This window comes from Mustela nivalis (genome assembly GCF_964662115.1).
Source record: "Mustela nivalis genome assembly, chromosome: 5".
NCBI classification, from domain to species: domain Eukaryota; kingdom Metazoa; phylum Chordata; class Mammalia; order Carnivora; family Mustelidae; genus Mustela; species Mustela nivalis.
The window spans coordinates 120,472,521-120,485,294 of NC_139024.1; the positions used below are offsets into that span (position 1 = coordinate 120,472,521).

Genomic DNA, 12,774 nt, shown 5'->3' on the forward strand with positions numbered 1-12,774 from the left:
TTGGGCCTTCCTCCTTCCCCGGGGGCTTCCTGAGGACAGAGGTTTCCTCCCGTGCAGACTGGAGCCTCTGGAGGCTATGCTGCTGGCTGGCCAGGGTCCCAACGGCTGACCCTGTAGGCTTCCAGGCATGTTTGTGAGATATTGGTGGAGCGAACCCACCCAGCCCCAAGGTGGCCTTCTCTGAGCTAAATTTGGGGGCCCTGGGACCTGGTCACAGCTTCTCCATCCTTCTTGCAAGACCTGAGGCCATCTCCTGGGGCTCCTGCCTCACCTGCTCTGTGTCTGTCCTTCTCAGCCGCAAGGGAAGAGACCCCAGCGCTCCCCGAGGTGGAGGAGACGCCCAGCCCCACAGAACCCAGCACGGAGGCCCCGGAGCCCCCCAAGGAGCCCCTCCTGGGGGAGCTGACAGTGACAGGATCCTCCCCAGACTCGCTGAGCCTCTCCTGGACCGTCCCCCAGGGCCACTTCGACTCCTTCACTGTCCAGTACAAGGACGGGGATGGGCGGCCCCAGGTGGTGCGCATCAGGGGTGATGAGAACGACGTCACCGTCCGGAGCCTGGAGCCAGGTCGCAGGTACAAGATGCACCTGTACGGCCTGCATGGGGGGCAGCGCCAGGGCCCCGTGTCCACCGTGGGCATCACTGGTGAGTATGGGCGGGGACCCTAGGGAAGCCGACCCTAAAGGACCATGGGCATGAAAACATATACTCTAGGCAGCATGTCTCTTTTGCACATCATGTGGCCTGGGGATCTCGGTAAAGGGCCTGTTCAGGTGCCACAGGCTGGGGCAGTGGCCAGAGATTCTACATCCATGACGCGATGCTGGTGCTGCTGGTCCGAGAACCACACCTTTAGTAGCAAAGCTCCTCAGGACAAAGGAGCGGGACGCTTTCCCAGAGTCTGTTGGAGAGAGCTGTCCAGGCATCCCTGATTCCTCCTGGAGGCTCTGCCTCCCTGTAGTTCACTGGAGGCTGGGGGACAAGCCAGAGGGGGCTCTGGATGTAGTGTCCTGATCGAAACACGTCCAGGCCTCATGGTTTGGGTGCTGTCAGACCTCTGCTTCTCATGGCCCAACAAGACTGAGTGGCCTGAGCCAAGCACTGTGGGAGTTCATTGGGGTGAAGCTGATGGTGGCAGAGAGATAAGTTCTTATCGTAATGGGGCTCCAGGGCATGGGGAGACAGGCCGTGAACCAGCAATCAGGCAAAGGGGCATATGCCTATGACGGGAAGGTCCGGGGCCAGGCCAAGACTGGGCAGCAAGCCTAAGCCAGTCCGCCCGCAGGTGTCCACGAGACAACTGACACCAGAGGGCGAGCAGGTGTTCACTTGGTGACAGTGGTGGAGTCAGAGCTACGTCACAGCTGGTGGCAAGGCCTGGAGACTAGGCACATCATGGCCCATGAGAGGGGCCAAGAGGGTCTGTGTGAGATCCTCTGAGTGGGGGAGAGTCTTGAGATGGGGGTAGAGCAGCAGAAGCAGCTCAGGGGCCTGTCCCGCGGTAGAGGGGGCTGTTGCACGGTGAAGCCAAGGCCGACACCGTCAGATGTACTGTGAAAGGCTCATCCTAGGAGGCCCCTGTGAGGAACGGATTGGGGGGAGTCAGGGAGCCCAGGAGGGACACGGTGACCCCGGTGAGAGGCGATGGGGCTGGGGTGGAACCCAGGCCTGGCTGGTGGGGCTGCAGAGGTGGGGAACCCAGGACGACCTTAGTTGGACTCTGAGTGTGATGGCCGCTGGGGACAGGAACCGAGCCAGGAAGACTCCAGGTTTCTGGTTGGGGAAGGGAGTTCTGAGCTGTTTGGGAGCAAAGACAGGAACCAAGGGGAGTGAGATGGGAAGGGGACCCCAGTGGAGGGAGGCTCAGGGCACAGAGTGTGGGGAGGTGGGTGCCGGAGAGAGCAGGAGAGGGCGCGGGGTGTGCGTAGGGGTAAGATGAGGGTAAGCGGCCGAGCAGGCTGGCATTAATGGACTGGGAAGGTGACACTCTGCTCCTCATTATCTTATTTTGTAAGACACCCACTGCCATGCTGACTTGCATGTCCTCACCCGTCTCTGTATGTCTCTGTCCACTTCCAGAAAATGAAGCTGTGACCACTGAAGCCTCATCCACCGTGGCTCCCGAGCCTCCCACCAAGCCCCGCCTGGGGGAGCTGGCCGTGACCGATGCCACCTCTGACTCCCTGCACCTTTCCTGGACTGTCCCCGAGGGCCAGTTTGACCACTTCCTGGTGCAGTACAAGAACGGGGACGGGCAGCCCAAGGCAGTGCGCGTCCCAGGGTATGAGGAGGGGGTCACCGTGTCAGGCCTGCAGCCAGACCACAAGTACAAGATGAACCTGTATGGCTTCCACGGTGGCCAGCGCGTGGGCCCAGTCTCTGCCATTGGGGTGACAGGTGAGTGGATGGTGGAAGCCCCAGGGCAGGGCCAGTGTGAGGATCTCCCTCTCTCAGTTGATGGGTGACTGGGTGCAGGAGGCCCCCATGCTTGAGGCTGAGCCATGGGGCCCTTTGTGCCTCCCTCCTTCCCTGGGGGCTCCCTGAGGACAGAGGGTTCCTCCCGTGCAGAGTGGAGCCTCCATGAGCTATCCTGCTTGCTGGCCAGGCTCCCAGGCATGTTGTGAGATGGTGGCAGAGCGAGCCCACCCAGCGCCAAGGATGGCCTTCTCTGAGCTAAATTTGGGGGCCCCCGGCTATGGTTGCAGCTTCTCCACCCTTCTCTCAAGACCTGAGGCCCTCTCCTGGGGCTTCTGCCTCACCTGCTCTGTGTCTGTCCTTCTCAGCTGCAGAGGAAGAGACCCCAGCGCTCTCTGAGGTGGAGGAGACGCCCAGCCCCACAGAACTCAGCACGGAGGCCCCGGAGCCCCCCAAGGAGCCCCTCCTGGGGGAGCTGACAGTGACAGGATCCTCCCCAGACTCACTGAGCCTCTCCTGGACCGTCCCCCAGGGCCACTTCGACTCCTTCACTGTCCAGTACAAGGACGGGGACGGGCAGCCCCAGGTGGTGCGTGTCGGGGGTGATGAGAAGGAGGTCACCGTCAGGGGCCTGGAGCCGGGGCGCAGGTACAAGATGCACCTGTATGGCCTGCACGAGGGGCAGCGCCAGGGCCCCATGTCCACCATGGGCATCACTGGTGAGTGCAGGCAGGGCCTTCAGGACTGTTTTGGGTAAGTTCTCGTTGGTGGAGCCTTTAGGGTCTCCACGTTTCAGTGCGGTTCAGCCGCACTGAACCCATCTTCCATCCAGTAGCATACAGGACAGGCATGCAGTGGGTCAGGACGTCCGAGTGCCAGGCGTGTGCCAGAGAAGTCCTCGGCTGGAAGCCTTGAGGCAGCGATACACTGACCCATATGTGGCTTTCAGCTTTGCCGGAAACTCTGGAAAGATCTTTTTTCTGTGGTTGGGGCAAATGCCATGAACTATTCAACCATTCAACAAATATTTATTATATAAGATTCAAGCTTACACACAAAGAGGAAGAACAGCACTGTGAACTCCCGTAGGTCCGTTGCTCTGCTGCAGCCTGATATTAACTCCTGGCCCGCCTGACTCATCCCCACCTGCTCACTTCCTGCCCCCTTCGCACTGGAATGTGTTCTTAACTAACAGCTTACTGAGAGTAATTTACATACCATAAAATTCATCCACTTTAAATATGCAACCATCAGCACTAACTAATTTTAGAACTTTCTCTGTAGAGCTCTAACACTATCTAATTTTAGGACTGTATTTGTAGATTTGCCTTTCCTAGAAATATCGGATAGATGGTATTGTACAATAACGTGTTCTTCTGTGTCTGGGTTCTTTCATCAAGCTCATTTTGGGGGTTCATCCATGATGTAATGTGTAGCAGAACTTCATCCCTTTACAGTCAAATAGTATTCTGCTGTATGGATATACTGTTGCAAAGGTCCCAGATGCTCAAGATTTCATCCTAGACTTCGTGATTTCATATTTAAGTGTATTGCTCCTTTTTAAAGGACTATTTAAGGGATGCCTGGGTTGTGAAGTTGGTGAAGCTTCTGTATCTGGAGCGGGGCTGGATCTCATGACCCTGAGATCATGACCTGAGCTGAAATCCAGGAACAGAAGCCTAACCAACTGCAGAGTTGGAGGTGCAACTGCAGGGTGTGGAGCCTGCCTAAGATTTCTTCTCTGCTCCTCCCCAACTCATGCATGCACTTTCTCTCTCCCGAAAAAATTTTGAAGAAGTATTTAAAAATAGTTGCAACACCATTATTATACCTTTAAAATTGAACGTTAATATCAAACATTAAGTATGTAGGTAGTGTTAGTTTCCTGGTTGTCTCATAAGTGTTGTTTTCCAATTTGTTGCTGGGATTGAGTCCAAAAAAGGGGGAAACACTCCAATTGGGAGAATTGGAATTTTAGATAGGGTGGTCATGATTGGCCCTGAAAAGGTGACATTTGAACAAAGACTTAAAGGAAGTGTGTACTTGAGCCATGCAGACATCCAGGGTCAGAACATTCACACAAAGGGAACAGTCTGTGCAAAGGCCCTGAGTAGGAGGCTGCCTGGTAAGTGTGACAGACCATGAAGAGATCATAAAAAGACTTTGATGAAAGCAGAAATGGATCTTAAGTTAGGCCTACAGAGCCGGCCCACCTACTGGTCTGAATCCAGGAGAGCCAGGACCTCAAGTACTTTTTCCAGCAATAGGAAATATTCTATTTGCATCTATTCCCAGACCCCGAAGAGGAGCCCTCTACCAGCACCCTTCAGAAGCCACACTTGGGAGAGCTAACCGTGACAGATGCCACCCCTGACTCCCTGCACCTCTCCTGGACCATCCCCGAGGGCCAATTTGACCACTTCCTGGTCCAGTACAAGAACGGGGACGGGCAGCCCAAGGCGGTGAGAGTGCCAGGAAATGAGGACCAGGTCACCGTGTCAGGCCTGCAGCCAGACCACAAGTACAGGATGAACCTGTACGGCTTCCACAGGGGCCAGCGTGTGGGCCCAGTCTCTGCTGTCGGTTTAACTGGTGAGTACACAGCAGGACACTGGGCCCTGGACACTGGACTCAGTTGCTCCTTCATGTCAGTATTCAGGTGTTTTTGTCCCACTGTCCCTGAGACTAGAACCTCCCAACCTCCTAAGGATGGTTCTGCTTGTGTCTTTACTCCAAGACTTTGGTGATGCCCCAGCCAGCATCCTTTACATGCAAGCTTTTTATTTTTTGTTTTGTTTTTGTTTTTAAATTAATCTCTACCCCCAACATGGGGCTGGAACTCACAACCCTGAGATCAAGAGCCACGTGCTCTACTGACTGAGCCAGTCAGATGCCCCCACACACAGACTTTTTGGTCCTTGAAGAGGCAGAGTACCAGGGAAATAACAGACTCAGAGACCTGGGGTTGACCCTAGCCTTAGCCCGTTCAAGCTGTGTGACCCCAAGAGATCGCTCCAACCTTTCTTCATCTGTAAAGAAGAGGAAGAAAATTAGTTTCTGAAAACTCTTAGGATGAATTCTCATAATTGTTGATTTCAGTGGGTACAATGGTCTGTGTTTCCCAACCCAGACTGATCCCCATTTATGCCAAATGAGCAGGAATCCTGCCACCGCGGATGCTCTTACTCTGATGGTTAGTACTAGTCGCATGCAATTCCGCAAGGCACCGTCCCTTCCTTCATTATTTGCTAACAGGGCCATCCGTTGCATCCATTAAGTTCTCTTGGAGCTATTACCCTTCGATGCTTAAGACCCAGTTTCCAAACAGAACAGATAGGAAACAAGACAATTTTGTAATCGGTGATTAAGGAAGAATGAAATCCTATGCAGAACAGAAAAGCTGAGAGAAACCTGGGGGTGTGATGAGTCATCTGCACCATAAATTACCAAGAGAGTAAATACAGGGTCCAAAACCACCCAGGTACAAAGACGACCTCCTGCCTCTTCTCTTTTGCCTTCACTGTGAAATCTAAATTTGCCTCTATAAAGTACTCAGAAGGCTTCTAAACCAGAAGAGGTATTAAAAGTACTCACGAAGTAGAATTTCCGAACCTGAGTAGCTGTAACTCCTGATGGGACCCATCCGGTGTGCTTGGCAGTGTTAGGAAGCCTTGGTCCTGTCCCTCCGTGCAGATTTGCTCTGTGGCTCCCAAGGGCTCAGCGCCCACTCCACATGTACAGCACCATGGCAGTCCCAACCTCCCATCATGATGTCTCCAGGAGCACGCTCTGTCCCTTGGTAACTGAACATTCAAACCAGGGATTGAGGTTTGGGTCTGTGGGGCCTGGAATCTAGGCTCCAGGACCTTGATGTGTCTGGGAGAAATCTAAGTATCCTTCACTGGAAGCAGGCCCACAGGGCATGTCCACACATTCTCTTCGTCTCCTGCTCCAGCCCCAGGAAAGGACCACGAAATACCAGCCTCCACAGATCTACCTACCTTGGCCCCCGAGCCTCCCACCAAGCCCCGCCTGGGGGAGCTGGCTGTGACCAACGCCACCTCCGACTCCCTGCATCTCTCCTGGACCGTCCCCGAGGGCCAATTTGACCACTTCCTGGTGCAGTACAAGAACGGGGACGGGCAGCCCAAGGCGGTGCGCGTCCCGGGGTATGAGGAGGGGGTCACCGTGTCAGGCCTGCAGCCAGACCACAAGTACAAGATGAACCTGTATGGCTTCCACGGTGGCCAGCGTGTGGGCCCAGTCTCTGCCATTGGGGTGACAGGTGAGTGGATGGTGGAAGCCCCAGGGCAGGGCCAGTGTGAGGATCTCCCTCTCTCAGGTAATGGGTGACTGGGGTGCAGGAGGCCCCCATGCTCGAAGCTGAGTCATGGTGCTCTTTGTGTCCTCCCTCCCCCGGGGGCTCCCTGAGGACAGAGGGGTCCTCCCATGCAGAGAGGGGCCTCTGTGAGCTGTGCTGCTGGCTGGCTAGGGTCCCCACGGCTGACCCTTCAGGCTCCCAGGCATGTTTGTGAGATGTTGGCAGAGCGAACCCAACCAGCTCCAAGGGGGACCTTCTCTGAGCTAAATTTGGGGGCCCCTGGCCATGGTCGCAGCTTCTCCATCCTTCTCCCAAGACCTGAGGCCATCTCCTGAGGCTCCTGCCTCACCTGCTCTGTGTCTGTCCTTCTCAGCTGCAGAGGAAGAGACCCCAGCACTCCCCGGGGTGGAGGAGACGCCCAGCCCCAAAGAACCCAGCACGGAGGCCCCGGAGCCCCCCGAGGAGCCCCTCCTGGGGGAGCTGACGGTGACAGGATCCTCCCCAGACTCGCTGAGCCTCTCCTGGACCGTCCCCCAGGGCCACTTTGATTCCTTCACTGTCCAGTACAAGGACGGGGACGGGCGGCCCCAGGTGGTGCGTGTCGGGGGTGACGAGAATGAGGTCACTGTTGGGGGCCTGGAGCCAGGGCGCAGGTACAAGATGCACCTGTATGGCCTGCATGGGGGGCAGCGCCAGGGCCCCATGTCCACCGTGGGCATCACCGGTGAGTGGAGGGGCAGGGCTCATGGGTCTTCAGGGAGAACTGCATTTTCTCACGGGTGCCCTGGATGACTATTCTGTTCTTTTGCTAGTCTCTAAGTTTCCGGGCCTTGTCTCTCATTTCATGCTTTTCCTCCAGGGCTCTGGGCTGTGCCCTGTGTCTAGAAGTTTAGCATATGCTAACCTGGAGCCCCATTGTAGACATCAGCATGATCTCCTTCTGATGGTCAGCTGCTGGGCACCTCTAAGAGTACAGTGTGTCTGGCACAGGCCAAGCATGCGCACACGCACATGCACCCACACACACAAGAAGGAAAGAAACAGGACAACATCCAATCACACTGGGATGATTAAATAATTAGGGAACATCTGTAAGAGGAGCTGTTATGGTATCACCAAAATGGTTTAACACTAGACAATTGCTTGATAATATCATGTTGAAAAAGGAGCCTCCAAATTTTGTAAGGATGCTAATCACAACCACTGGAAAATAACATGCATGGCAAGAAAACTGGAAAGAAACCCATCTCACAGGATGCATGGTTTGTAGGACAGGATAGACTGTTCCAGCCCTTTTTTTGTTTTATTCTATTCTGTGTTGCTCTAAAGTTTCTCTTATAATCTGGAAATATTTATTTTAAATATAATATCTTCTTCTCCCTTATACTTCTTCCATCTTTTCCCCCATCACTCTTGCAACTTATTTTATTTCTAATTCTGAAAAAGTTATAATTTCTAGTCCCTAAGAAATTAGGGGGACAAAATCACAAGGTGAATTAAATTCTAAAAGGACAGTCAGGATGGCTTATCTGTCAGTGTCAGCCCAATTCTTTTTTTTTTTTTTAATTAGTTTCAAGGGTATAATGTAGTGACTTGTCAGTTGCATTACCTCATGTGCCCTCCTTAATGCCCATCCCGCCATCCACCACCCCTCCTGTGACTCTCAGTTTCTTTCCTAGAATTCAACAACTCTTATGATTTTTCTCCCTCTCTGTTTTTATCTTTGTTTATTTTTCCTTCTTTTCCCTTACATTCATCTATTTTGTTCTTTTATTCCACATATGAGTGAAACAATATGATAATCATCTTTCTCTGATTGATTTATTTTGCTTAGCTCAATAACCTCTAGTTCCATCCATGTCATTGCAAATGGCATCATTTTTGATGGTTGACTAATATTCCATTCATCTGTTGATAAACATCTGGTTTTTCCATAATTGGGTATTGTGATCATTGCTGCTATAAAAATTGGGGTGCAGGTACCCCTTCAAATCACTATGTTTGTATCCTTTGGAAAAATGCCTAGTAGTTTAACTGCTGGGTCATAAGATAGCTCTATTTCTACCTTTTTGAGGAACCTTCCTACTGTTTTCCAGAATGGCTGCACCAGCTTGCATTCCCATTAACAGTGTAGGAGGGTTCCCCTTTTTACACATCCTCACCAACACCTGTCATTTCCTGACTTGTTAATTTTAGCCATTCTTACTGGTGTGAGTTGGTAATCATTGTGGTTTTGATTTGTATTTCCCTGATGCCTAGTAATGTTGAACATTGTTTCACGTGTCTATTGGCCATCTGGTGTCTTCTTCAGAGAAATGTCTGTTCATGTCTTTTGCCCATTTCTTGATTGGCTTATTTGTTCTTTGGGTGTTGAGTTTGAGAAGTTCTTTATAGATTTTGGATACTAGCCCTTTATCTGATATATCAGTTGCAAATATCTTCTCCCATTTTGTCTGTTGTCTTTGGTTTTGTTGACTGTTTCCTTTGCTGTGCAGAAGCTTTTGATCCTGATGAAGTCCCAATAGTTCATTTTGCTTTTGTTTTCCTTGCCTCTGGAGACATGTCTAGCAAGAAGTTGCTGTGGCTGAGGTCACAGAGGTTGCTGCCTGTGTTCTCCTCAAGGATTTCGATGGATTCCTGTCTCACACTGAGGTCTTTCATCCATTTTGAGTTGATCTTTGTGTGTGGTGTAAGGAAATGGTCCCGTTTCATTCTTCTGCATGTGACTGTCCAGTTTTCCCAACACCATTTGTTGAAGAGACCATCTTTTTTTCCATTGGACATTCTTTCCTACTTTGTCAAACATTAGTTGACCATAGAGTTTGGCCCATTTCTGGGCTCTCTGTATTCAGTGTCAGCCAGATTCTGATGTTCTGTGAGAACAGAGTTCCTCTGTGCACCACGCAGGAGAGCCCAGTGCCCTCATGAGTGCTTCTCTGTAGGCCTGGGGCTTGCTGCCTCTATGACACCACATGAGAGGATCCATGAGGTTCTGTCTCCTCTCCTGAAGATGCTCCAGACAGAGGAATGACTTCATATGGCCCCTCTGACTCCTGGGGGATCAGCCTCCTTTCTCTATATGCATTTGCAAGAGTGTGACAGGAGGAGGATGGGAGAATGAAAAAATAGACATTAGAACAGCTCCCACCCTGAGGGAAAGCTCTTAACTCTCATCTGCTGTTCAGTGTTATTACTGTCATGGCGGATCCCAAGTTCACATGAAGTAAGGAGGGCAGTGGAAACCCATGGCCCTTCTCCACTACCCCCACCAGATTATTAATTTTTAGGGTTCAAGGTTTATTTCTAAGTCCACATTATTCTGGGGAAATGAACATCAACACTGTGGAATATTTTAAAAATAGAGGGAAAAATCACATCACATCACATCACCTTTTGATGCAGTCACTGCCATTAATGCTAAGGCCCGCAAAGGTGGGCTCTCCCTGCATCTTCCCTCCAGGGCATGTTCTCAAGCTGCAGCGCCTTCATACAATTCCTGGCTCTTCCTTTGTTTTTGTACATAAGTCACATCATGAGCATGTATTTTGAGGCCGAACAACCTGCATTAATCATCATCTAATGGTTATCTGACACTGGGTGGTGAAAGCGTCTTAGCACAGTGAATCATCGTCTCGGGGCCATTTAGGTCCCTGACACATTTTGTTGTCATGAATAATCTCACAACAGACTCCCCTGGCACAACTTTTTCCTGCATTTTCATAATGTTCTTAGGACAGCTGTCGAATGGGAGAATTGGGTCAAAGGAAATGAGTAGTATTTTGACTCCTATGCACACATCCGAATTACCTTCTGAACATTTACGGTGCTGGCCAGTCAGTGCGTGAGGGGAACGGGGACTGCCTCAGCATCAGCAGGAGTTCCCAGCCCGCTAACCCCCAGGCACTCCTTGACAGCTTCACAGGGACTGCAGCTCTTTGTCATCCTACCCCCATGAGTGGCAGAGCTGACAACTAAGCCTCCATCCCCATGTCTTCTCTCAGCCCCACAGGACTTTGTGGAAGAGACGCCCAGCCCCAAGGAACACAGCACAGAGGCCCCGGAGCCCACCGAGGAGCCCCTCCTGGGGGAGCTGACAGTGACAGGATCCTCCCCAGACTCGCTGAGCCTCTCCTGGACCGTCCCCCAGGGCCACTTCGACTCCTTCACTGTCCAGTACAAGGACGGGTATGGGCAGCCCCAGGTGGTGCGCATCAGGGGTGATGAGAACGACGTCACCGTCGGGGGCCTAGAGCCAGGGCGGAGGTACAAGATGCACCTGTACGGCCTGCATGGGGGGCAGCGCCAGGGCCCCGTGTCCACCGTGGGCATCACTGGTGAGTATGGGCGGGGACCCTAGGGAAGCCGACCCTAAAGGACCATGGGCATGAAAACATATACTCTAGGCAGCATGTCTCTTTTGCACATCATGTGGCCTGGGGATCTCGGTAAAGGGCCTGTTCAGGTACCACAGGCTGGGGCAGTGGCCAGAGATTCTACATCCATGACGCGATGCTGGTGCTGCTGGTCCGAGAACCACACCTTTAGTAGCAAAGCTCCTCAGGACAAAGGAGTGGGACGCTTTCCCAGAGTCTGTTGGAGAGAGCTGTCCAGGCATCCCTGATTCCTCCTGGAGGCTCTGCCTCCCTGTAGTTCACTGGAGGCTGGGGGACAAGCCAGAGGGGGCTCTGGATGTAGTGTCCTGATCGAAACACGTCCAGGCCTCATGGTTTGGGTGCTGTCAGACCTCTGCTTCTCATGGCCCAACAAGACTGAGTGGCCTGAGCCAAGCACTGTGGGAGTTCATTGGGGTGAAGCTGATGGTGGCAGAGAGATAAGTTCTTATCGTAATGGGGCTCCAGGGCATGGGGAGACAGGCCGTGAACCAGCAATCAGGCAAAGGGGCATATGCCTATGACGGGAAGGTCCGGGGCCAGGCCAAGACTGGGCAGCAAGCCTAAGCCAGTCCGCCCGCAGGTGTCCACGAGACAACTGACACCAGAGTCTTGAGATGGGGGTAGAGCAGCAGAAGCAGCTCAGGGGCCTGTCCTGTGGTAGAGGGGGCTGTTGCATGGTGAAGCCAAGGCCGACACCGTCAGATGTACTGTGAAAGGCTCGTCCTAGGAGGCCCCTGTGAGGAACGGATTGGGGGGAGTCAGGGAGCCCAGGAGGGACACGGTGACCCCAGTGAGAGGCGATGGGGCTGGGGTGGAACCCAGGCCTGGCTGGTGGGGCTGCAGAGGTGGGGAACCCAGGACGACCTTAGTTGGACTCTGAGTGTGATGGCCGCTGGGGACAGGAACCGAGCCAGGAAGACTCCAGGTTTCTGGTTGGGGAAGGGAGTTCTGAGCTGTTTGGGAGCAAAGACAGGAACCAAGGGGAGTGAGATGGGAAGGGGACCCCAGTGGAGGGAGGCTCAGGGCACAGAGTGTGGGGAGGTGGGTGCCGGAGAGAGCAGGAGAGGGCGCGGGGTGTGCGTAGGGGTAAGATGAGGGTAAGCGGCCGAGCAGGCTGGCATTAATGGACTGGGAAGGTGACACTCTGCTCCTCATTATCTTATTTTGTAAGACACCCACTGCCGTGCTGACTTGCATGTCCTCACCCGTCTCTGTATGTCTCTGTCCACTTCCAGAAAATGAAGCTGTGACCACTGAAGCCTCATCCACCGTGGCTCCCGAGCCTCCCACCAAGCCCCGCCTGGGGGAGCTGGCCGTGACCGATGCCACCTCTGACTCCCTGCACCTCTCCTGGACTGTCCCCGAGGGCCAGTTTGACCACTTCCTGGTGCAGTACAAGAACGGGGACGGGCAGCCCAAGGCAGTGCGCGTCCCAGGGTATGAGGAGGGGGTCACCGTGTCAGGCCTGCAGCCAGACCACAAGTACAAGATGAACCTGTATGGCTTCCACGGTGGCCAGCGTGTGGGCCCAGTCTCTGCCATTGGGGTGACAGGTGAGTGGATGGTGGAAGCCCCAGGGCAGGGCCAGTGTGAGGATCTCCCTCTCTCAGTTGATGGGTGACTGGGTGCAGGAGGCCCCCATG

At 53.3% G+C, this 12,774-nt stretch overlaps 1 protein-coding gene across 11 annotated transcripts in view; it reads left to right on the forward strand.

Moving 5' to 3' along the window:
- Positions 1 to 12,774, forward strand: part of TNXB (tenascin XB) — a 54,649-nt gene that overhangs the window by 33,296 nt on the left and 8,579 nt on the right. For 4 of the 11 annotated variants that reach the window (XM_082732665.1, XM_082732668.1, XM_082732673.1 and 1 more), the window contains 8 exons: positions 296 to 646; positions 2,081 to 2,398; positions 2,785 to 3,135; positions 4,712 to 5,008; positions 6,372 to 6,701; positions 7,111 to 7,461; positions 10,739 to 11,071; positions 12,367 to 12,684. In XM_082732665.1, the coding sequence (XP_082588791.1) occupies positions 296 to 646; positions 2,081 to 2,398; positions 2,785 to 3,135; positions 4,712 to 5,008; positions 6,372 to 6,701; positions 7,111 to 7,461; positions 10,739 to 11,071; positions 12,367 to 12,684 (2,649 nt within the window). The remainder of the gene's footprint in view (positions 1 to 295; positions 647 to 2,080; positions 2,399 to 2,784; positions 3,136 to 4,711; positions 5,009 to 6,371; positions 6,702 to 7,110; positions 7,462 to 10,738; positions 11,072 to 12,366; positions 12,685 to 12,774) is intronic. The other 7 variants (XM_082732671.1, XM_082732669.1, XM_082732672.1 and 4 more) reach the window with 7 other exon arrangements.